This window comes from Mus pahari, chromosome 11, assembly GCF_900095145.1.
Source record: "Mus pahari chromosome 11, PAHARI_EIJ_v1.1, whole genome shotgun sequence".
Classification (NCBI taxonomy): domain Eukaryota; kingdom Metazoa; phylum Chordata; class Mammalia; order Rodentia; family Muridae; genus Mus; species Mus pahari.
Window position 1 is genome coordinate 30449254 of NC_034600.1, and position 26366 is coordinate 30475619.

A 26366-nucleotide genomic window follows, 5' to 3' on the forward strand; every position below is an offset into this window, starting at 1 on the left:
TGTAGTCCTGAGAGGTGTGCCCATGTAGTCCTGAGAGGTGTGCCCAGGTAGTCCTGAGAGGTGTGCCCAGATCGTCCTGAGAGGTGTGCCCATGTAGTCCTGAGAGGTGTGCCCAGGTAGTCCTGAGAGGTGTGCCCAGGTCGTCCTGAGAGGTGTGCCCAGGTCGTCCTGAGAGGTGTGCCCATGTAGTCCTTATCCTCTCCTCCTTTGATTCCTGCCTTTAGATAGTTCCTGGATGCTTTTCACAGAATTGTCCTATAAACTGTAGGTTGGTGAATTCAGTTCTCCCACGACACTTTTACTGAAAGGGCACAAGGGACCATCTTATATGGGTATTCGTAGTTAGTAGTAAATATCTTGGTTCAGAAAGAGAATAACAGGGTCTGAACTATCTTTAAAAGCCTCCCCTAACCTGCTTACGTGACAGAACATCAGTTGTAAGGGCAATGTTATGATTGTGTGTTTGCATGGATGGTGCTGGCTGCATGTGCACACCTGTGCATGTGTGGGTGTGAGGTGATGACTGTGTGTTTGTGTGCATGATGCCAGGTGCATGTGCACACCTGTGCATGTGTAAGTGTGAGGTGATGGCTGTGTGTTCGCATGGATGATGCTGGCTTATGCACACCTGTGTGTGTGTAGGTGTAGGCAAGAGGATAGTTTTTTTCACTTTGTTTTTTGAGACAAGGTTGCTTCTGGTCTGGTGCTCAGCACAGTAGCTGGCTGGCTGGTCAGATAGCCCCAGTGGCCTGCTCAGTAGTGGGATCATAAGCTCATGCCACCATGGCTGGCTTTTTAAATTCGTGCTGATGATCAAACTTCATGCTTGCTTGGAAAACACTTTACCAGCTGAGCTGTCCCTTACACCCTTTAACAGTCATTAAAGTGTGGTCAGGAAGTAAGAGATTAGAAGCCTAGCAGTGCAGTTGATGAAATAACATGTATATATTCAAGTCTGGGGCCTATAGGTGTTGATGACCAGTTACTTAGTGTGAGAAACAGTGGGGTCAGGGCTAACACCTGCTTTGTCAGCCAGCCAGCCATCTCTTTCTACTGAGATAGGGAATGCATATTTAGAGTGGACAGTTGAAGAATTTAGAGGACATGAAATTGAAAGGTCTGTTGAACACACAAATGGAGATATTCCTATACAACTGGAAAGGCTGGTCTGGAAATAAAGGCCAGAATTGGGGTAGATGTCTACACCCAGAGCCAACTGTGAGATTGAAGCTGTGGGAGAGACTGCCATCACATAGCGCCTGAACGCAGGTGTGAAGCCATAGCATACTCTACTACTGAGAGTTGGGCATTCCAACATGGAGAGACAGAAAGAAAAGACAATCCTAATGGAGTCTGAGAAATGCTGGGGTGGGGATGAGCGGATAAATATTTCCTTAAGGCTATCTCTAGCTAGAGATCAAATGAGGACAGTTAGCACTGGCCTGGTAGATTTGATACAAGGATAATGTTCTCTTGATTATCCCATTGAAATGGGATAGAACCATGATCTGAGAGTTCAGGGAGCTAGAAAGAACTATAAACGTGCGAAACAGTGACAGGATGTAACATAAACCATTTGGAGGGCTAGTGAGATGGCTCAGTGGGTAAGAGCACCGACAGCTCTTCTGAAGGTCCTGAGTTCAAATCCCAGCAACCACATGTGGCTCACAACCACCCACAGTGAGATCTGATGCCCTCTTCTGGTGTGTCTGAAAACAGCTACAGTGTACTTATATATAATAAATAAATCTTTGGACCGGAGCGAACAGGGTTAACTGGAGCTAGCAGAAGTCCTAAATTCAATACCCAGCAACCACATGAAGTACATCTACAGTGTACTCATATACATACATAAATAAAAACAACAAACAAACACAAAATCCATTTGGAATGTGTGTTGCTTGAGATCAAGGTGATTTTAGGGTCTGAGCTGAGTGTGATGTCACCCATTCCCAGTGTCCTAAGGATGGTCTGGTGAGAGGAGTCGACACCTGGGTGGTGGCGGCTAATCAGGAAGGAGAGGCAGGGGCTTTTCTGAAAGTTTAGCAAATATATGAAAGTCTCTTGGTAAATGATCATTCTAAAGCCTTTGGAGTGGCTACCATACGTGACTGGTGTACACTGCTAGGGAGTAAGGGGGCGTGTGACCGCTGCCTGGCCTGCCTCTCACCTACAGACTGACAAACCTGTGCTTTGTGTTTCCTTGAAGAGGCACCTTATGGATCCATTTTTAAGAGCTAAATTTGTATTTTTTAGATTATTATTTTGTATTCTCTAGTTGAACAAATTATTTAAAACTGTGACTAAATAGTTGCCCTCAATTTCTAAAAAGGAGCAAGAGTGAGCACCTGTTTAGACACTGACTGTGACGTTCTCGGCCAGCTGGCAGGAGTCAGAGCTGTTAGACTTTCCTGGAGAAATGTGTATATTTAACAGGCTTCTTTCTCCTTTGTCTTCACAGCTGATCTTGCATCCTTAATGGACAAAGCGTATGAAAGAAAATTGCCTGTTAGTTCTTTATCGATATCACGGGTAAGAACATTTTAAACTTACTTTCAAAGAAGGAAGCATTCAAGACTGTATAGGCAGAGCTGTGCTGTAGAAATAGTAGTCACATGGAAAATAACTTTCCACAGTGTAGTATGTTTTTATAATTACCAGTAGATATTTTGTGCTGTAGTGGCTGAAATGTAAGGAAATAAATATACCAGATTCAAGTTAGCAATCACTGATTTATTTATTTTCCTCAGGTCATATTAGTCTGTGTTTTTAAAGTTAACATATCCTTCAGTGTAATAGCAGTGAACATATTTTCAGTAGCTGGTAACATCTGTGGAAGAGTGGGTACTAACGGTGAACTTGACTGCCGCTGGGTAGTGGGTAGGAGAACTGTGAGGCCAGCAACTGGGAGTAGTGTTTGTTAGGAACCACCACAGGGCACCTCCATGTCAGCCACTCTTGTAGTTTCTCGCCATACATCTATCACGTGTGTTCATTTCCACAGCAGCCGTGAGAGAAATGTGTGTGGTATTTGTAAGGCACAAACAGTGAGGTAACTTTGCAGATGCACACAGCAGGTAGGCAGAAAGGCTGGAACATCAAAGTCCACCTGAAATCACCCTCAAGACAAGACCAGGTTACCTTACTGGGTGGCAGTCTTCTCTGGTTTCCTCATTCCCAGCTTGAGAGTGGTCGTATCTTCCTCAGAGGTGATGAGATCTTGGAAACACCTTTTGTAGAAGTGAGCAGGATCCTTCAGTCAGGAGCTACTAAATCTAGACGAGGGGAAGGAAAGAACCTTTCCTTCCATCCCTGATCCCTTCCCCATGCCCTGTGTTCTTTTAGTAGAGAAGCAGTTCAGTTGTCACACCTTAGACTTGGGAACTAATATCTCCCACAGTGGAGAAGATTGAGAGGCCATTGTTTTCAGGGTGATTTCCCCCTCTGGGGGCTGAAATACCCGATTTTCATTTAAACAACACTTGGAACTTTAAAGAGCTTTTGTGTGCATGTTCTAGCCTGAACCTCATACTCCTCAGTACAGAAGCCTGTAGCTGTTGATCCAGATGGAGCAGCTGAATCCCAGAGGGCCCGTGCCATCTGTTTGTGCCAGAGCATGCTATCAGGAGAGCTGCTTCTCAGGCTCAGGGCTGGTGTTTGCACCTCATGTTATCTGCCCTTTAATGGATTTCTAAATCAAACCCTGGGGGCCTGCTTATTTTTAGAAAGTCTCCCTTTTCTTTCCCTTCTCTCTCTTCATGAGGCTTTAGTTACACTCACAGCATGCCTAGTCTCTTATTCTGTCTTCCTACGTGAGATCTCCCGCCTGCAAGCAGAATCCACCCTTGGGGAGTATTTCCTGCTCATGCAGATCGTAGGTAAAGAACAGACTCAGAGAGTTTCCACAGGGTGTGCTTCAGTGTTGGCGACTGGATCTGGAGCCTCCTCCTGAGTGTTGGTCGAGTCGAGTACTCTCTACCAATGAGCTGCATTCCCAGCACCAATCAGTGCTCAGTAGATTTTATACCTTGAAGACACCTCAATCCTAAAACAGTTGCTTCATATCAGCACTAAAATCAGAGAGAAAACAGCTAAGACGGAATCCCTCCATTTAGATTTTAATGTTCAGAACACTGTTGTTGCTGGGTTAAGAATCTTCACCATTTCAGAGCTGGAGAGGTCGCTTGGTGGTGAAGAGCCCTGGCTGCTCTTGCAGGGGCCTAGGTTCAATTCCCAGCATCCACATGGTGGTTCACACCTGTCCATGACTCCAGTTCCAGGGCATCTGACACCCTCACAGGTGCAGTCAAAACACTAATGAACAGAAAATAAAAATGAATTATATTTATTTTAAAAATGAGTCTCCGCCATTTCCACCTTGTGTTCTGTGTGCTCGGAGCATAGGATGGAGAGGAAAGACAAAGATAAAGGTGACAATGTCTATAAACAGTTCCGAGAGACACTCCTGTCTGTATGGGCAAGGCTTGGGCTTGGCTTTTAATGGTGCTTTCTCGCAGTTTGCTTTGTTTTGTTTTGGAGCAAATATAGAAGTACATGGAAGAGAAGCTACGGTGTGCCTTTTGTTTTTACCAGTGTGAAGGGTTTTCAGAGTGGAGCCTTATTCCAATAAAAAGAGTACATACCTTTTAAAGATCAGTGCATGGTCTAGACCAAACATGTTGCACAATTTGTATTCAACCAAGACTTGTTTTTCTTCTCTAGTTTGTGGACAACATTGCGTCTCGAGAAGATGTAGATTCTGCAGAGTACTATCTTTACAAGTAAGCTTTCCCTTCACCCTGGTTTCACACTCACTTTCAATACTCGGGGTTCGGTTTTTTTCTTCTTCTTTTGTGGTACTGAGAAGTTTGTGCGTGTGCATGTAAGATGAACCGAGTTGCATGCAGTCCAGAACATAAACAAAGATTCATGTCTTTGCTGTCTTCGGTTTCCATGTAGACCATGCATGAGACTCTTTAAATCCAAGTGGCTGTGATTCCTCTTTTTCATTATCAGAGTTAGCCTTTTTCTCAGTGTTTTTGAAGCATTTTTGTGACTTTGTAGATACTTTTGTGAGTTAAGAGTCTGGGTAAGCCATGCAAGGACAGTGACAATGATGTTCTCATTGTCTAAATGACCCTGCTTCCCAGCCTGAGAGGATAAACAAAGCATGCTAGGGCCTCAGGAAAGGCTTGTAAGAATGAAGAGTTACAAGCTTTACTCTTGGCGTTTCTCTGGGATAACTGAAGTCAGGGGTTAAGCTGGGCCATCAGAGACCTGGTCCTCTGAGAAACTTCCACCAGTTAGGCCTTCTGTCATTATTGTGGCTCACATCCTTACAGAGTGACTTTTGACCTCAGAGTTGTAGTGTTCCTGCCTGCACGCAGACCGGCGCCTTGTCTGCATGGGCAGAACACCTTGGGGTGGGTTCGCACTCTTGCCTGCTGAACCCACTGTGGATTCGAACTGGAGGATGAGAACTCCTAAGAAAGAACAGGGCTGCAAAGGAAAATATTGGGCCCTGACACGTATCTGATCAAAGCCCCTATTTTATTGTTGGAACTGGCTTAAATACAAAGAAGAGTTCCCAGCATGCCCCAGAGTCCCCTGAAGTTGCCACGAAGTTCTCGCGATGATGGGGGGCAGTCCGGGCGACAGTGGGCGGTCCAGCGGCGGCGGTCCTGCGATGGCGGTGGGCGGTCCGGCGGTGGGCGGTGACAGTGGGCGGTTCGAGGACGCTGTGTTCCGGCTGGTCTGGTGCGCTCCAGCTGTTGTACTCCGGCGTCCCTGTAAAAGGCAGGACCCAACACAGAGTGACCTTAAAAACACAGGCCTGCCATTAGGGAATATGAAGCAACTTGTTAATCAGAGAGAGCACACAGCTAGCTCCTGGCTGTGCGGCCTGCAGCATTTCTTCTCCCTGAGCAATTCCATCTCCAGCCTTTTGGGGATCAAACGACCCTTTCACGGGGTCACCTAAGACCATTTTTAAACACAGATATTTACATCATGCTTCATAACAGCAGGATTAAAGTTATGGAGTAGCAGTGAAAATAATTTTATAGTTGGAGGTCACCACAGCATGAGGAACAGTATTAGCAAGGTGGCCACTGACTCAGAGTAATTCTTATTGCTACCATGACAGAGGCTTCCCTCCTTCCCTGTCACAGCCTGTAGCCACCACTGTATTTTAACTGACCAGGAGAAGGCTGATGGACTTGGTGCTGTGGATCTGGGCATGGGTAGCAATCCCAAGCTCCAGCAGTTCCTAGGACTTGTGGCACATAGCACCTTCTCATCTCTTCCCAGGAGTACACAGGAAGTCTCTTGACATCACAGACAAGACAGTGTGGGCAAGCAGTATTGCAGGGTACTGGGGATCTTTATAGGAAGGCTGCTCTGGAGACAGCTGAAGGGACATATGTGTGGGGGCTATGCACTACTCTCTGGGAGCCGGTCACACTGGGATCCACTCTTTGTGATACAAAATGAAACATGAAGGAAAAGAATGGTCTAGTTACCACAGTAAACTGCGGGTGTTTAAGGCAGTTAGTCTGTTGACAAAAATCTGAAAACTGGTTCTCTACATCTGAAGGGAAAATTCACAAAGTAAGGATAAAGGTGACTCAGTCGGTGGGAAGGTTAACAGACTGAGAGTCAGTCAGCAAGCACTTGGAAAGCAGGCTTACTCAGAGCACCAGCTGTGGTGTTGTAACTGAAGCTTCAGCTGAAGTAAGGCATTCAAAAGAAAAACTGACCCCAGTAACAGGGACCTGAGACAGACCTGATGCGGTCGGTGTGGTTTGGCTTGCTCTTCAAGGGTGTAATACTTTCTCTCTGGGAGTGGTCTTCAGGCCCTCTGAGAAGCCTGGGGCCTGACTAGAGGAAGATGAGGACCAGAGAGAGGGAGAGGTCCAATTGGGCTTCCACAGGCCCTTTGCTTCTGCCAGAGAGGCCATGCCTCCATCTGCTTTCTATGTTGGAGTCTGCAGAGAATATTTATAGAGATCTGCGAGTTGGGAAATCATTAAAAAATGACATTTTAGCATCTCAGTAATGCCTAGCATTTTCTTCTGTTATGAGTATCAGTGACAGATGCCTGCACTATTTGCAGCATTTGTCATTCACACCAATTAAAATCCTTGATTCTTTTCATTTGTAGCAGCTTCCTTACAAGTGCGTTCACTGCAACTGGTAGTTAGACTGCTTCTGCTCTGGGTCTGCTGCACCGAGGACGCAGCCTGGGCTGCCTTATCTGGGACTTCTTAGCATCTTGATACTTGCTTAGCGTCTTTTGGTGTAATCGGTTTCAGTTGGGAAAAACCAGTCTGGAGAGGGAGTCCACAGGCCCCCCTCCAGGAGCTCAGGATGTAGGAGACAAAAGCTCCCAGCCCCGGGAGGCAAGCCCGTGAGCAGTAGGCTCTTTGCCTGGTCTTCCTGCTTCCTTCCCAGGCCTCCTGGAGCAGTCTGTCCCTGATTCCTTAATGCAAACATGCTCTTTCCTTATTCCCACTTGCCCTGTGAAGGAGGACAAGTGTGTGGCCGGTAGGTGTTCTGTCTTCCAAATGGAAGGTTAGGTACAGGGAGTCTCCAGGAGCCTAGGTGTGCGAGGAGATTCTTCAGGCCCCAAGCCGCTCTCTGGAGAATAGGGCTAGGGAGGGGCTGGCTGGGTGGGGACATTTCTGCTTTATTTTGGCATCATCAGCACCCAGTGTGTGGTGAGGCAGCAGTTGCAGCTGAAGCCACAGCAGCAGGTGAAGACTATGACACAGGGACAGTCAGCCAACAGCAGCTGATGTAAAGGCCAGTCAGCAGTCAGTGTAGAGGGACGGCATTTATTGTTCATTTATTATTTAGTACCTTCTGCTAATTTTTAAAATAACTAAGCTACAAATATTTTCCTTTTCTTCTGGGCAGAGAATTTGTGTTGCCGACTTACTGTCTTGCTGCCTTTTGAGAGGGAAAAAAGACTTCCTGCTTTTACTGTCACCTACCGGGTTCATAAGGGTAGGCTTTGTAGCTCTGTTTGACTGACATCCCTGTCTAAGACAGATTGCCTAAGCGGAGAGCAAGGTGCTGCCTGTCCTGAGTAGGTCTCCCAGAGCAAGCCTATCGTGAAGACCAGGCTGGGGAGTGACTGCTCCTAAGGGAACTGTGGGAGAAGGATACAGAGTGCGGAGTGATGGGAAAATCGGACTACAGATAAAAGGAAGTGCCTGGAGTGTCTGGAGTCTGTGGGCTACTTCACTGTTTATTCTGAGAACTGCAGTGTTCTTTATCTCCTTTGGAGCACTGGTGAGCATCCATAAAGTTTCATACAGTGAACATGCCTTTTCCATTTTGGAGACCACCTTTCCTGGGCCTGCTAGTCAGGTTCTGAGCTGGACACACACCCCCTCCATGCTTACCGTCCACACTTAGAGAAGTGAACATGGAGGCCGAATACGTCTCTATTTTTAGGAGACAAAACTACATATGTACATGACATAGGAAAAACACAACATCAACAAAAGCCACCATCTGTGTGGTGATAGTGAACTTTAGCTGCTCCCATGTTAGCATTTGATGACTATGCTAACGGCATGCAGCTCTAGCCACACACTTCTGCCCTCCCTTTTGGTGACCTCTTTAGTGAGGATATTTGCAAAAGCTCACTTAGGCTTCTATATCATTTGGGGACTGTAGTGGTGAAATGAAACTTGTTCCTGTTTCTTCGAAGCATCAGTGATCAGAAGTGGTTATTTAATCCGCAGCATAACAGTCATTCCTGAAGGGTGACAGGAATCTCCAGTTATACAACAGATTCTCTACTGAGAATTTACAGTTCTAAAGTGGCCTGTGGTTTCTAGAAAAATAGCATGGAGAATGTTGTATCTGTTGTCACTCTGTAGAAAAGGCTGCAGAACTCCAAAAGAGGATATTTTTCTCAGAATTGGACCCCTGTGTTGTCATGGAGAGCAACATGCCACCCAGTAATGAGAGGGAGGCTGCTGTATCATGGCCCCAAGCGTCCTTCATCGTTGCTTAGCTGACCTGGCAGATAATAGGAGTCCCTGGGTGGAGACGGATGACAGGTCAGGAGCAGCTGGGAAGGGACAGATGGCAGCCTGCATGTCTCCAGGTCCTAGGTTGGCAGCCCGCCGAAGGACCAAAATCGCTTCATTTTTCAGTGAGCATCAGTGCTGTGACGGCTCCTTGGAAGGTGGGGTTGTACAGATGCCTGTGCCTGTGGGGAGAGGGAAAGTCAGGGCTCCTTAGGAGTGAGCCGCATGCAGGTTTGTGCAGGAATAGCTTTTTGAGGTCTAAGAGATTTTGTTCAACAGCTATCTTAAAATTTTCTGTTAACATATTGCTTGGAGCCAGGCAGTTCAAGGCCAGCCTGGTCTACACAGTGAGTTCCAGGACAGCCAGGGATATTCAGAGAAACCCTGTCTCAAACAAACAAACAAAAACCCATATTGCTTGGTCTCTATGAAACTCCAACTTTTTTAAGTCTAAAGGTCAAAGGGCGTCAAACAGTTCCTAGAGTGTTTTCCGGAACAGTTAGTTCCCTTAACCATTTTCAGGAACAGCAGCTTTCACACTGCTGCCGCTGTGGCTCTTTATTTACTAATCCTCACTGCAAGCCAGGGAAGATGCTTAACGACAATCCGTGCTCTGTACTAAATAAGAGCAGATGGGCAAACTTGGTTCATCCTCGACAGATACTCACAGGGTTTGGTGAGAAGAGCGAGGAGAACATTGGCCTCTACTGCTCTAGAGTCTATTCTTCTTCCCCTGATCTTTTAGCCTGGAGCTAGTAACAAGAATACAGCTCATATACTTTCCAAGCTGTGGCTTACCATTCCCAGAGTGGTCTGAGTGATTGCCACCGTCTTTATTACAATGGGGCCATAACTCAGCAGCCAGAGCAGAGCAGTCCAGCTACTAAGAATACCTGTGTGTCCCTCTTTGTATAGTGTCCTTTGTTTCTCTGGGGTAAATTTGTAGTAGAGTTGGTGGAACATATAGAAGATACCTGTTTAAGATTTTAAAAAAGATGTATTTTATGTATTTGAGTATACTGTAGCTGTCTCCAGACACACCAGATCCCATAACAGATGGTTGTGAGCCACCATATGGTTGCTGGGAATTGAACTCAGGACCTCTGGAAGAACACAGTGCTCTTAACCACTGAGCCATCTCTCCAGCCCTGATATGTTTAACTTTTAAAGAACTTGATAGTTGTTACAAAGTACTCAGCCCATTTTATAATCCCAGTGACTCCCATGCCTCTGCACTTCAGCTGACAGATTAAGCTAAACTGATGTGTTTTGATTTTGGTTTAAATTTGCAATTGCCTGATGATTGTCCTTTGACAAAATGTTCAGATTTTCTGCCGTCTTGGTGGTGGTTTTCTTTTTACTGAATTTGAAAACTCTTTTTCTGAGTATTGTATTTTCATTCACTTACTTTATTTTTCAAAAGTGAGGTTTTACCTTTGATGGAAATCCAGTTCTTCCTGGATTTGTTGTTGTTGGTTTTGGTGTCTTCTAAGACATCTCTAGTAACTGAACACCATAGATAATTTTCTCTGATAGTTTACTTGAGAATTTTGTAATTTTAGGTTCTAGAGTTATGTTTATAAATAGCTAAGGGCTTTTTGTTTGTTTGCTTGCTTGCTTTGTTTTTTAAATTTTTGCTTGTTTTTACACAGGATAGAAGATAAGGCTGAAAGTCTTGGGGTTTTTTTCCCCTTCCCTTTCCTTTCCTTTCCTTTCCTTTCCTTTCCTTTCCTTTCCTTTCCTTTCCTTTCCTTTCCTTTCCTTCCTTCCTTTCTTTCTTTTTTTTTTTTTCATTAAAACATCCAATTTTATCCAGGCCATTTTCTGTGAGCACAACACTCTTTTCACAGTGCCCTGAACCTCTTGGTAATAATTTTCATATGACTTTTTGTTCTGTTGATCTCCATTTTGCTTTATTTGGTATACAAATATCTTGTCTTGTTGGCTATAGTTTTTAGTGTGTCTTTTCCTTAGGTGATATGGATATTCTAACCTGGCTCTGCTTTATCAAAGTTCTTTTGTCTAATTAGGTCTTTCTATCCTATGTTTGCCTCATGTGTGCACACATTTACATCTCCATGTGGTTTAAGATGTAGTTTGTGTATGAGTGCTTTGCCTACGTGTATGTATGTGTACCATGTGCGTACCTGGTACCCACAGAGGCCACAAAAGGGTATCAGATCCTCCTTTGTTAGTGTTAAAGGGAACTGTTCTAAAAAACAGTCTGGAGTTATTGATGGGTATGAGCTGCCATGTTGGATGCTGTGATCTAAGCCTTCATTTCTGCAAGAGTGGCCAGTGCTCTTAATTGCTGAGCCGTCTCTCCAGCCCACACATGCATTCTTTCTTTTTGTTTGTTTGGTTTGTTTGTTGAGAGGGTCTTTAATGTATAGCCAGCCTGTGTAGTCCAAGCTGGCACCAAACTTACAGAGATCTGCCTGCCTGTGCCTCCCTAGTGCTGTAATTAAAAGGGTGTGCCACCATGCCTGGTATGCACTTTTAATGTAGAGGAACTAGGAACAAACAAATCAACAAAATGGATTAAATGTCTAGTATTTATTTGGATAAAAAGAAAAGGGTATAAATATAGGGACATGGAGATAAAGATTAATTGTGTCAATTAGCTGTTCTTTTTCTGTTGAAACAACTGCTCTGACAAGGTTTAAAATGAGAATACATGAGGACAGATACCAACTACTGTGTCCATAAGATGAATCCGATCTGTTTATAAGGGAAGTTCTAAAGCCAATAGGAGATAGAAGAACAGTTTTTTAATTCACTACAGCTGTGGTGTATTTAAAGGAAAGATATAATCACACAAATCAAAAAGGTTGCAGATTCTTGAGGATGAGTACATATGTGAAGCTGTTCAAGTCCAGGCAAATGCCACATGTAATAGATAAGTTCACTGTGTTTATGTTATGGTGGGGGCTGGAGAGATGGCTCCGCAGTTAAGAGCACTGACTGCTCTGCCAGAGGTCAAATCCCAGCAACCACATAGTGGCTCACAACCATCTGTAATGAGATCTGATGTCTTCTTCTGGTGTGTCTGAAGACAGCTACAGTGTACTTACATATAATAAATAAATAAATCTTTTTTAAAAAACAAACAAGGTTTATGTTTTAAAATATGTTTGTGGTAAAAGGAAAGAGGGATTAATGCTGTCACCCACAAATATGCATAAAAAGGGTAGGACCTGAGTGGTAAAGTTGAGGTTAGACCTGGCTTTGTGAGGCCTGCCATCAGAGAGAGACACCTGTGGGGACAACTTAGGGCTAAGGCTGCCAGATAGAGGGAGAAAGGATTGCAGAAATGTTAAGAATGAGTGCTTGATGTATATTTATATTTGCTGTGGGTTAAGTCACAGAATTATTAGGTGATAAGTTATGGTTTGTGCGGCATGTGTGCATGTTCTGTGATACATGGGTCTATATATATGTACAAGGAGTATATACATAGGATGCCTTTGAGTGGTAAGTACTGTCACACAAAAGCTGTTAACAGTGCTTTCTTTCAGGAAATACTCCTGGGTAATTTTTCATTGAATTCTGTCTTGGACCTTTTGAATTTTATTTTGTGTGTATTTCTTAGTCAGGAAGAACTTTTTTAATGACCCACAAGGTAATTATCATCAGTAGACTCTTGAGAAATGTGTATTATAATAAAGGTATTCCATGAAGATTAGTAACAATTTTTTTACTTAAATGGTTAAAAGTAGGAAGGAAATTAATTTTCCCGGCTTGCAGTGATAAAGATCTGACCTGTGGTAATCAGCAGTAGAAATGGAGAGAGAAATGGATTATTATACACAGGAGGGGGAAATAAATCAACAGAGTTAATGAAAAGTTGAAAGCAAAGAGGGTTGGAGATGAAGCCCTGGCTAATAGGAAAAGGACTGGAACATGGCTGAAGTGCTGCCTTGGAAGTCAGTTGGGAGGCAGGGAGAGGCCGGACATTCACTTTGTTATGGACACATCTGTAAGGCTGTCCTCTGCCTACTGATCATACTTAGTCGGTTAGAGGAGAGCTGTCTGCAGAGCTTTGGAGGAAGCACAGCTGCCAGAGCATTGCCATTAGGCTGCCTGCCATTCTGGCAGCAGCTGGGAACCTGGAGTCTAGGTGGCCTCTGAGGCTTCTCAACTTTAGAATCTGAATTGAAATTGAAGCCACATCTGTAAAGTCTGGGGTGAGCAAGTCACGTTCTAGAAGCCATGGGTGGAGACCTGACTCGAACCGGGGGCTTAGGAAGCAGGCCAGCATATCTGCCTGTGCCTGGTCTCTTCAGAGGCAGTCTCAGTGGTAACCAGAACAGAGGTGGGATGAGACCTTAAACTGTGACGGAGAGACAGTCAGACCTAAAGAAAGCCCACATAGAAAGGTCAACAGCGATACACAGCCTGTCATAGTGTGGGGGTAGGTGCTTTCAAGCCTCGATGTCAGAACGGTAGAGCCAGTTTAAGTCCAGTTTGACGTGTGACTTGGAGCCTGTTGACTGTGGGTACCAGCTACCCATTAAGCCTTCTCATTAAGCTCAAAGCCTCAGACCTTGTGAGCATGAGGGCCTGGTCTGCTTTGCTTCTCAGAAACACTGCACACTTAAATGGTATCATCAGCATTTCAGTCAGTTCTGTCATGATTAATAAACAAAAAAGCAGTCGATATAAAACTAGATCACAGAAAGAATGGGGCTTCTGATCTGTTGTGGGTTTTAGTCATAAATAGCCTTAGTGATCCCTGCTTACTTTTGTGCACTATTTATCTTTATGTCTTCTGTCTCTGAAAGGTGCACAAAGCACATATTCTCTGAGTTGTTTCCTGCAGTACAGTCCTTTGTCAACAGCTCTTTCTATTGGCTGTTTTCATGACTAACATAGTCAGGAACCTTGAACCAAGCCTGTGGGACGCAGAGACAAACTAAAGCCTTCTGCTTATGTGCAGTATCTGCACGTGAGTTTGCAGCTTGCTTCTAGGAGCTGACACAGTGTCAGAGAGCAGAGCAGATGAGCAGAGGCTTCGGGGGAGTTCGTGGGAGGGAGCAGGAGTTGCAGTTGGTTGCATCATGACTTTTGAGGCCCAGAGCAAGTCAACCCTTAAGTATTTCCAGATGTTCTGTGTCTAGGGAAGGGGCTACTTAGAACCTTTGTGAACTCTCTTCATTGATCGTGACTGCTGTGATTTTTCATGATACATTTCCCTTTATGTTTGTTTTAAACAGACTGTTTTTTTTTTTTTTTTTTTTTTTTTTTTTNTTTTTTTTTTTTCATTAAAACATCCAATTTTATCCAGGCCATTTTCTGTGAGCACAACACTCTTTTCACAGTGCCCTGAACCTCTTGGTAATAATTTTCATATGACTTTTTGTTCTGTTGATCTCCATTTTGCTTTATTTGGTATACAAATATCTTGTCTTGTTGGCTATAGTTTTTAGTGTGTCTTTTCCTTAGGTGATATGGATATTCTAACCTGGCTCTGCTTTATCAAAGTTCTTTTGTCTAATTAGGTCTTTCTATCCTATGTTTGCCTCATGTGTGCACACATTTACATCTCCATGTGGTTTAAGATGTAGTTTGTGTATGAGTGCTTTGCCTACGTGTATGTATGTGTACCATGTGCGTACCTGGTACCCACAGAGGCCACAAAAGGGTATCAGATCCTCCTTTGTTAGTGTTAAAGGGAACTGTTCTAAAAAACAGTCTGGAGTTATTGATGGGTATGAGCTGCCATGTTGGATGCTGTGATCTAAGCCTTCATTTCTGCAAGAGTGGCCAGTGCTCTTAATTGCTGAGCCGTCTCTCCAGCCCACACATGCATTCTTTCTTTTTGTTTGTTTGGTTTGTTTGTTGAGAGGGTCTTTAATGTATAGCCAGCCTGTGTAGTCCAAGCTGGCACCAAACTTACAGAGATCTGCCTGCCTGTGCCTCCCTAGTGCTGTAATTAAAAGGGTGTGCCACCATGCCTGGTATGCACTTTTAATGTAGAGGAACTAGGAACAAACAAATCAACAAAATGGATTAAATGTCTAGTATTTATTTGGATAAAAAGAAAAGGGTATAAATATAGGGACATGGAGATAAAGATTAATTGTGTCAATTAGCTGTTCTTTTTCTGTTGAAACAACTGCTCTGACAAGGTTTAAAATGAGAATACATGAGGACAGATACCAACTACTGTGTCCATAAGATGAATCCGATCTGTTTATAAGGGAAGTTCTAAAGCCAATAGGAGATAGAAGAACAGTTTTTTAATTCACTACAGCTGTGGTGTATTTAAAGGAAAGATATAATCACACAAATCAAAAAGGTTGCAGATTCTTGAGGATGAGTACATATGTGAAGCTGTTCAAGTCCAGGCAAATGCCACATGTAATAGATAAGTTCACTGTGTTTATGTTATGGTGGGGGCTGGAGAGATGGCTCCGCAGTTAAGAGCACTGACTGCTCTGCCAGAGGTCAAATCCCAGCAACCACATAGTGGCTCACAACCATCTGTAATGAGATCTGATGTCTTCTTCTGGTGTGTCTGAAGACAGCTACAGTGTACTTACATATAATAAATAAATAAATCTTTTTTAAAAAACAAACAAGGTTTATGTTTTAAAATATGTTTGTGGTAAAAGGAAAGAGGGATTAATGCTGTCACCCACAAATATGCATAAAAAGGGTAGGACCTGAGTGGTAAAGTTGAGGTTAGACCTGGCTTTGTGAGGCCTGCCATCAGAGAGAGACACCTGTGGGGACAACTTAGGGCTAAGGCTGCCAGATAGAGGGAGAAAGGATTGCAGAAATGTTAAGAATGAGTGCTTGATGTATATTTATATTTGCTGTGGGTTAAGTCACAGAATTATTAGGTGATAAGTTATGGTTTGTGCGGCATGTGTGCATGTTCTGTGATACATGGGTCTATATATATGTACAAGGAGTATATACATAGGATGCCTTTGAGTGGTAAGTACTGTCACACAAAAGCTGTTAACAGTGCTTTCTTTCAGGAAATACTCCTGGGTAATTTTTCATTGAATTCTGTCTTGGACCTTTTGAATTTTATTTTGTGTGTATTTCTTAGTCAGGAAGAACTTTTTTAATGACCCACAAGGTAATTATCATCAGTAGACTCTTGAGAAATGTGTATTATAATAAAGGTATTCCATGAAGATTAGTAACAATTTTTTTACTTAAATGGTTAAAAGTAGGAAGGAAATTAATTTTCCCGGCTTGCAGTGATAAAGATCTGACCTGTGGTAATCAGCAGTAGAAATGGAGAGAGAAATGGATTATTATACACAGGAGGGGGAAATAAATCAACAGAGTTAATGAAAAGTTGAAAGCAAAGAGGGTTGGAGATGAAGCCCTGGCTAATAGGAAAAGGACTGGAACATGGCTGAAGTGCTGCCTTGGAAGTCAGTTGGGAGGCAGGGAGAGGCCGGACATTCACTTTGTTATGGACACATCTGTAAGGCTGTCCTCTGCCTACTGATCATACTTAGTCGGTTAGAGGAGAGCTGTCTGCAGAGCTTTGGAGGAAGCACAGCTGCCAGAGCATTGCCATTAGGCTGCCTGCCATTCTGGCAGCAGCTGGGAACCTGGAGTCTAGGTGGCCTCTGAGGCTTCTCAACTTTAGAATCTGAATTGAAATTGAAGCCACATCTGTAAAGTCTGGGGTGAGCAAGTCACGTTCTAGAAGCCATGGGTGGAGACCTGACTCGAACCGGGGGCTTAGGAAGCAGGCCAGCATATCTGCCTGTGCCTGGTCTCTTCAGAGGCAGTCTCAGTGGTAACCAGAACAGAGGTGGGATGAGACCTTAAACTGTGACGGAGAGACAGTCAGACCTAAAGAAAGCCCACATAGAAAGGTCAACAGCGATACACAGCCTGTCATAGTGTGGGGGTAGGTGCTTTCAAGCCTCGATGTCAGAACGGTAGAGCCAGTTTAAGTCCAGTTTGACGTGTGACTTGGAGCCTGTTGACTGTGGGTACCAGCTACCCATTAAGCCTTCTCATTAAGCTCAAAGCCTCAGACCTTGTGAGCATGAGGGCCTGGTCTGCTTTGCTTCTCAGAAACACTGCACACTTAAATGGTATCATCAGCATTTCAGTCAGTTCTGTCATGATTAATAAACAAAAAAGCAGTCGATATAAAACTAGATCACAGAAAGAATGGGGCTTCTGATCTGTTGTGGGTTTTAGTCATAAATAGCCTTAGTGATCCCTGCTTACTTTTGTGCACTATTTATCTTTATGTCTTCTGTCTCTGAAAGGTGCACAAAGCACATATTCTCTGAGTTGTTTCCTGCAGTACAGTCCTTTGTCAACAGCTCTTTCTATTGGCTGTTTTCATGACTAACATAGTCAGGAACCTTGAACCAAGCCTGTGGGACGCAGAGACAAACTAAAGCCTTCTGCTTATGTGCAGTATCTGCACGTGAGTTTGCAGCTTGCTTCTAGGAGCTGACACAGTGTCAGAGAGCAGAGCAGATGAGCAGAGGCTTCGGGGGAGTTCGTGGGAGGGAGCAGGAGTTGCAGTTGGTTGCATCATGACTTTTGAGGCCCAGAGCAAGTCAACCCTTAAGTATTTCCAGATGTTCTGTGTCTAGGGAAGGGGCTACTTAGAACCTTTGTGAACTCTCTTCATTGATCGTGACTGCTGTGATTTTTCATGATACATTTCCCTTTATGTTTGTTTTAAACAGACTTTTTTTTTTTTTTTTTTTTTTTTTTTTTTTGAAGCCTGTTCTGTTCCTTTAAATATCAACGTTGGTTTTAAGACAGTGTCCCCATTTCCTAGGTGAGCTTGGAACTTAAAGCAGTCTTGTAGACTAAGCAGCCTGTGAGGGAAATTCTCACCTCTTCATGGTCCGTACTGCTTCATGGTCCATACTTAGGGGTGTGGTGGGGGGCTTGGGTTCCGCCCAGAGGTGATAGATAATCCAGGAGTCTTCATTGCTAAAAGCCTTGGCACAGTTGATAGGAAAGGCTAGGAAAGCATGTTAAAATGATACTCTGGGGGTCTCATAGGTACACATCACCCCAGTTCCCAGCTTGCTGAGTTAGTGGTAGGTAATGAAAGGTATCATGTCTCTCATAACAAATACAATGTTCTCACTGTTACAGCCACAGTGGCCTCCCATCCTGAGAGTGTCCTGTGCTTTCTGGTTCGTTTCCTGTCCCCTGTTTTGCCTCATCCATGCTTGCCCTGACTTTTAATGTAATTTCTGACCCTTCCTTAAAATTATATTTCAGCTACTTATTGACTTGTCAGAAATTGATTTGTCTTTACTTGAGTGGTTTTAAAGGTAGATTCAGTTGTGGTCTCTGAGGTCAGGGTGCCAGGCCTTGAGAGTCAGGGGTGACATAGGCTAACATAGTTAACATAAAAATAACAGATGTAACCCTGTTACACCCTCCACCCTTCCCTCTTTACTAATCTGTATTAAACAATACTCCTGGTAAGTAGGAGGCTTGGGGGAATTGTTTAAAAGCTGCTGCAGGGCTCTCGAGCAGAGAAGGTGAATGGTTACTGAGATTTAGCTTAAATATTAGCCTTGCTTCGTCCCTGAAAGATCAAGGACTATTTTTCTCTTCACTGTTCTTTAAGGGAAATTGTGTTTTAAATTCAGATTTTGGTTTTTAAACCCGTTATTCCCCAGTGATCTTTGCCAGATTTCACTAAGGGTCTCAGCAGTCCAGGCCTCATCCAGATTCAGAAATGGGGACAGACAGGTAGGTGCTTATGGAGAGTACTAGCTCAGTACCCAGAGAGAAAGGATGTCAAATTGGGGCGAAGCATCCTGATCCTAAAAGACATCAGGTTGCCCTATAAATAGCTACAAGTTGCAAAGCTTTACGGCAGCCATAGCAGACCAAAAGGGGGCAGCAGAGAGCCATCTGCATTCTGTCTGCAGGGAAGGGATGTGAAAGGATTCCCAAGTAGAAAAGCCTGCCCCAAACCCAACCTTAGCCCAATGCTACTGAGTAGGTAATCAAAGCACAGAAGAGCTATTGACAGTCACAGGGCTCCTCTCAGCACTCCCCTTTCCCTGATGGAGAAGTTGAGTAACCTGCTTGTGTAGCCCATTGTTATGCAGAAGGTTGGTTGATCTACTGTTGCCTTCAAGGTTAGGATTGAAGACAACATTTTCCATATTTCAAAAATAGAAAAGATGATTAAGGCTTTTAACTTTATAAAGGAAAAAAAAGTCTGTATTTTAATGTTTCCTGGCAATCTTTTTATTATATCTCCATTTATCTGTTTTAAGTGAATCTGTTTAAGTTAATTCAGATTTCACTTATAAAGTTAATGTAATTTTTGCAGAATTATTTGAGGACCTAAGAAGATAATCCTAAAATCGAGTGAAAGAATAAGTGGCCATGAATACTGGCGCTGGGTTACGGGGGCGGGCCGGCAGGTGGGCGGGGAGTTGTTGGTTTTCTAGTTTATTGGGCCTCTAGTGAAATAGCTTTGAATTAAGTGACATTTTCTCATTCCTTTTTGTTTTTATACAAGACTGATACTTTTCAGCCCAGTAAATTAACCCCCAATTAATGTATGCTTTTGTTTTTAGCATGTATATGTGATTCATGTGGAATCACATTAATTGTGAGATATAGATTTATACTTATATACCTTATATGCATACCTTATATCCCTTATATACTTACATACCTTATATGTATAAGACATGTGTCCCCAGTCATTCTTATGCCATTTATTGAACAATCCCTGATCCATGTTGTACTTTGACATAGGAAATAGTCTACAGTTCTAACTGCATCAGTGTTCAACTTCTATTATGAAGCATGTTTATTTAGCAGCCTCATTAATTCTCAGACGTATTTTCCAAATGCTTCTTTTGATTGTGTAGTTCCTGCATCCTCCTCCCAGTAGAGACTTAGATGGTAGCTGAACTCCTCAGAGATGTGGCCACAAACCTCAGATAGCCTGTAGGGCTTTTTTGCTGATAATAATCATAATCCAATGTCCTCATTCTCATCCTCTCAGAGAAGAGCCTGCAGATTCCAAGGAGAGGCATTCTAGATCCCCCTCTTTTGTAGATGAAGGATATAAACAAAGAAACCTTTCCAACGCCAAACAGCTAGAGACTGACCAAAAACCTTACCCTGGATTTTTTTTGGTTCTTCCTCTAAGCCTGAGGGAACACTGGTTCCATATCATCCAGTCTCATAAAGACATTGTTTGCCTGCTCCACAAATGTCCGGTCAGGTTAGCTTCACATCCCCTCAGCAGCGTGTTGCTCCTGAAAGCACAATCTGGTATTTCTGGTGTGCTTATGTCACCTTCTGTAGTGGTGTCAGAACACTCCTTCCTATCCCAGAACACCCATGGTACAAAGAGAACAGTATCTTTTTTTAAAGAGAGGCAGAAATAGCCTGGGTTTGTTTTTTCATGTCAATAGAGGTCTATAAACCTCTGGGCTTTTGGAAGATGTTTTAATAGAGGATGATTTTCAAGCTAAGGCTGTATGCTGACAATAGTGCTGTAAGTTTATCATATTTATGACTCCTAGATTTTATTTGAAGGAGTTGACTGAAAGACTGTAGAGATGGGCTCTTTCCCTGCTACAATGTAAAGTTAGCTTTCGCCTCTGGACAGAGTGTAGATTTGAAGCCAAGGCTGGCATCTCATGGCTGACCTTAATGTACATGTTTATTGAGGTGAGAATCGATGCCATGCCCTCCCCCTTCCACCCACCTTCTCTTGGCTTTCATTTGTTAGTATTACCTTTCTTTGTAGATAATAATCATTTGGGCTCCACTCTCTGATCCTTCTAGCCAAGTACTTTGTGGTAGTTCTGAGTTCCCTAGATACTTATTTGGAAAGCAACATTGGAGTACTTTATTTCTCAGAATTTTGATATCTTATTATGGTAAGATAGTACAGAGTCTCTTTTATTTGTTTTGATATCTTCATCTTTGGCAGCAATAAATCTGGCCCTTCCCCTGTGGACAGAATGTATTATCTCTCTGGAGAACAGCCAGCTATGGCTCACGTGTTGAGGATGATTCTATCACAGTGACTTCGTGATCTCTGCACCGGGACATAGCTGATCTTTAGTAAGTGTGTGGTTGGTTGGATGACTGAATGAAATTTATAAGCCAGTTAATATTTAAAACTCTGATTGTGTGCATGTTGTTTTCCTCTGTTCATACATCGTTTGAACTCGTTTAATGAGCAAATGAGGATAATTTGGGGGTACATTTTCAAATAAATTACATAGTGAAGTATAGAATATCAATCTAGGGCGCTGGTGTGGTAAGCGGTAAGCACTGGGCTGGAACCCACAGGTCTGTGTGGTTCCACCAACACAGTCTGAGGCTTGTCACGTTGCTTAAGCCTTGCTGATCTCAGCTGCTTCATCTTTAAAGTAAATAGAGAAAAGTGTAGAAACCACTCTCCCCTGCCTGTGGAAGTGCTCTGGAAAGAGTCGAGCCTGGTGCAGCTACAGAGGAACTGTGTTCTCTGTGGGGCTGTCACTAGGGCTCTGAGCTCCACTTGGGGAGACAAGGAGGCTCCTCAGCCATGAAGCCAGCATGTTTGCTAAGGTGAGAACAGACCCATGAAGCCAGTGGTAGCACTTTCTGGTCCCATGTCTATGTTCCCTCCCCTAAGCCAGTCCAGTTCTCCTTCTCGTTTCTGCCCATAGTCATGGCAGCTGTAGAGTCCTAGCACCTGGGAGAAAGGCAGGACTATTTGGGGAGCTTCTTTTACGTCAGTACAAGCCCAGGCGTGTTGCTCTTAGGTTCCTTTTCTCAGTTAGGTGCAGGGCAGTCATGGGAGTACCATAAATAGGGAATGTCTGTGGTTGTCCCTCTTCCTCACTGGGCTTAGAACTGTTGAGACAGGAGCTGGTGAGTGTTTGGAGGAGGACAAAGAGACAGTGGGCATATCTGTCTTTGTAGCTGGCTCTTTAGAGCCATTTGCTTTTCCCTTTGCCTTTTGTCTCTGCCCGTGGTGGGATATTATCTTAGGCCAAGCTCCAAACAATTTTCTGATTTTGTTTCTACTGTCTGTATTTGTTTTATTTATAGTACCTTCAAGATTAATAAAGATAAGAGAATTAACTAATGTATCAGGGCTGGATGAAGTAATGTACAGTTTTAATCCCAGGATTCAGACGACAGAGGCAAGTGGATCTTTGAGTTCAAGGACAGTCTGGTCTTCAGAGAGCACTGATATACAGTGCTTCATAGTAAGATCCTAATCTTGTCTCATTAAACAAGGAAGTAGATCTGTGTGAAGTCAATAATCTTGCCTTTTCATAACAGAACCAGCCTTCTGTCTCTCTTAGGACACAGATATTACAAGTTATACTAATGATTTCCTGGATTTGCAATTCCCAATTGTAGATGGACAGATGAATATCACTACCCAGTTATTTTATAACTTTGAGGCATCTGTTGAAGCCAACTTTGCTTATTGAGGTGACAAACCAATGTGACTCATATGCTCCGTGTTCAGTCATCAGTAGGTCCACTGCCACTCACTGCAAGTTAGAAGAGCAGTAAAATGATTATCCAACCTCAGGTCCCCAGGCTGTCCTGGTCTTTCTGGAAGAGCATAAACTGTCTAACAGTATTCCAACCAACTCTTCCAGCCAGGTAATCTCTGTAAGCTAATCCTCACGTGTAGGGAATCATCTCTCCTGGTTCCTCCATTATCACTCAGCAAGTATTGTACTTTCTATATAAACTGAGCAGTGCTCTGGCAACCGGGATTTGATCCGTTTAAAGTCGGCCAAATCTTAAATGAACGCCAGGCTGTAGTCCCTTTCCACATCACTCCAGCCAGTGGTGACCTTCTGGTGGGCACAGCTGCCCCTTTTCACTTCTCCCAGGTACACTGATCACGTGGGCCTGGTTGTGTGACATCATCAAGCTTTGAGAATAGCAGTGTTTTGAGAAAACTTTCTTGAATTAAACCTCAGAATTCACAGGTCTTTTATCTTCAAATGCTGGTAGGAAGTAATAAGCGTTTGGTGACTGAGTGAGTCTGTAACTGAATGACTGACTGAGAGACTGATTGACTGACTGACTGACTGAGTATGGACCGGCCGTCACTGTAAGCTTCAGGTTAGAATAATTGTCTCCAGTTCTTCTCATGGAAGTGCTCTGACTTGGCTGTCTGAGCTCTCCTCAGACTAGTAGCTTATGTGCTTCTCACACTTGCCTCTGTGAAGCCTACTGCCAACCTTGCTTTTTCATTGTGCATTACCTCCCTAAGGCTGCCATTACAAAGTACCACAGACCGAGTAGCTCAAAACCCAAAGAAATTTATTTTCTTACAGTATGGACCAAAAGTATGAACTCAGAGTTCAGCACTGTCTGTTCCATAGCATCCTTCTGGCTTCCTTGGCATTGCATGGCTTGTAGATGCACCGTTCTGACCACCTGACACTTTCCTATGTGTGTGTATGACTCTCTTTTAAGGACACCAGTTGTTATTAAATTAGGACACACCCCTCTGTAAGCGCATCTAATTTGATTGCCATAGTTCCTAATAAAGTCTTGTTCTTAGGTCCTGGAGATGAATATGTCTTTTAGGGGAGGTATTCGGCCTGTAATTGTGATGAAATATATATAACAGAAAACTCATGGCTTTAAAGTACATCCCAACTTTGTGCAATAACTACCTGGACCTAAAATATTTCCATCACTCCAAAGGAAGCATTTCATCACTCCTTTGCCCATGAAGTAGCTAACCCTAGTCACATCACAGCCATTTGGCGGACACCATGTGAAGGCGTTGTTTTTCACCACCTCTCCCCAGCCCCTGGCAGCCTTGGCTCTACCTTCTGTTTCTGTGAATTTATCTATTCTATTATTATCTGTTATTACATATGTTGTGTATGTCAATATACTGTTTTTGTTGTTGATCTATAAAAATAATTTTTGTATTTTGCATACTAGACCCTTACCAGACACATAATTTGCAGATGTTTCCAATTAAGATTTACTGTGTAGGTTCTCCCATTTTATAATGATAATGTCTTTTAATATACAAAAGTTTTAAGTTTGGGTAAATTCCAATTAATCTGTTTTTGTTTCATTATCATGCCTGAGACTTCATTGCTGAACCACATGTTGAGAAGCCGTAGCCAGCCTCCCCCTGAGGCTTTATGTCTTGAGACCTGTGATTAGGTCTTTTTGAATTTTTGGTAGTACTGAGCATGTTACTAGATGTTGTGTCCTAGTACTGAGAATTACTCCCCACCTCAGTAATATGCTCTGTTAAAGTTTAATTTGTAAATGTCAGAGGAAGCCGTAGGAGCCAGGGAGGAGGTGCTTCCTAGAGGAGTCTGCTTTTCAGCACATGAAAGGGTTCATCCAAACCCAAGCCTTGCTGTATGTAGCTCAGTCCTCAGGATTTCAAGAGCAGGAAGTAGTTGATTGTTACTCCTAAGCCAGCAGTTGTACTTCCATCTTAGAACCCTGCTCTGCACTGTACTCAGTACTCAGTACTCAGTACAGCCACCAGAGCTAGCAGTGACCTAAAGTACAGTTTGCTCTACTTGTCTTAAGGCTGTAGCAGAGAGTGGATTAGTGGGCAACTGACGGGGCAGCAAGGAAGTGATGGATGACGGTATCCAGTTCTTGTTCGCCTTCATGGTGTAGATATTGCTTATGGTATATTGCATTACATCACCACTTATGAAACTCATATACTAGACTCTCAACCATCAACTGCTCAGTAGACCAGTTTTTTAAAACTCGTGTCCTTGAACCAACATGATGACTCAGTGGGTAAAAGTGCCTGCCACTGAACCTAAGGACTTGAGTTCAGTCTCCAGGACCCATACAGTGAAAGGAGAAAACTGACTTCAAGTTGCCCCTGGCTTCCACACGTTATGGTATGTCTGCATACATGGCTGCACACCCATATAAATACATGCATGCTGTAAACATTTTTTAAAATACGTTTCTTATTATAGTGTGGTACAAAAGTGCAGAACGACTCCTGTTGCACTCAGCTGGTGGTGGGGCTTGGTTTGGTTTGGTTTTTCATGAATCTCTGGAAAGTTTTTTTGTTTTGTTTTAGCTGTTTCAGTTGATTTTATCAGCATTATTATCACACACTGAAGTGGTTTTCAGGAACATATGCAAGATGCCACTTAAGTGTAGATTATTTACTTAATTATGGCAGGAAATAGTGTGAAACTTGGCATTTGTTGTCCTGGAAACAACCCAGCATTTCATACATATTTTGAGTAACCTAATTACGTAGAACATTCTGAATAACCACTTCACCCTTACTTCAAATGCTCTTACCTGGTACATTTTTTTTATTATGTAATGATTTTTACTCTTTTTCAACCAGTACCCATTTGCAGTTTTTAGCACAAAAATAAAAATGGATAAAATAAAATGTCTGGTAGGACAATGGTGTAGCACAGTGGTGCACCCTCTCCTCTGGTTCTAAGTGATAAGCTTTTCTCCGTGGTCTATGTTGTATAGCTGTCACCCAGACCACAGCAGCTAAAAAGAAAATGTGATAATCTTGAAGTCCTGGGTCTGTACCTAAAGCAGCAAGGAAACTGGAGGCTGGTGCCTGAAGGACAGGGGGTGTGGTTTAGGAGGTGGATAGTGGGCGTGGGTTACACGAGGACCAAAGGCCTAGATTTAACAGTGAAATCATCCAGGGTATGGAAATGCAACAAGGACATAGTTTCTAGACTCTAGAAGCTTGGTCTATTTGAACATAATGTGAATGTCAAAAATAACCTTAGTACGAACTAGGTTTGTCTGAGGAATTATAAATTCAAATGTAGCAAAATGACTTACAGCTAGGTCAAATAATAAGAAAAAAATGAGGAACTACTTAATTATAGTATTGGTTTTTCATTAATAATATTAAAAAATAGTTCTAAACTATCGATCATAGGAATATAAACATTGCAGTGGGGGGAAAAAAGAAGAGAAAAGGCAATTCTGAAGAAAGGCCAGTAGCTAATAAGTGTATGAAGTAGGTTCAACCTTGACTGTGAATATGTAAATAAAGAATGTAATGATAAAGACTTAGCAACTAGTAGTTCTGTTCTCATGGAAGTAAATATTCTGCTACCCCAAATACACCCACTGGCTAAAAACTGAAATTGTTAAGTTTTAGAAGGAATTTGTCCTATAAAGAAGTAGATGCATAACTCAAGAAAATTAACTGTAGTTTTGCTTACATAATAAAAAACTAAGAACACCATAAATCATTAAATAACTGGTCAAGTGAGCAATGTAATACCAGCTCAGAGCCCACTTATTTTTTACTTCTATTTTTTCTATAATGATTAAATTTACATAAAATTATTAGATTTATGT

At 42.9% G+C, this 26366-nt stretch overlaps 1 protein-coding gene across 2 annotated transcripts in view; it reads left to right on the forward strand.

Moving 5' to 3' along the window:
• Mrps27 (mitochondrial ribosomal protein S27) overlaps window positions 1-26366 on the forward strand; it is a 73704-nt gene that overhangs the window by 15562 nt on the left and 31776 nt on the right. For both annotated transcript variants that reach the window (XM_021208641.2, XM_029544009.1), the window contains exons 3-4: window positions 2462-2532; window positions 4723-4781. In XM_021208641.2, coding sequence (XP_021064300.1) covers window positions 2462-2532; window positions 4723-4781 — 130 coding nt within the window. The remainder of the gene's footprint in view (window positions 1-2461; window positions 2533-4722; window positions 4782-26366) is intronic.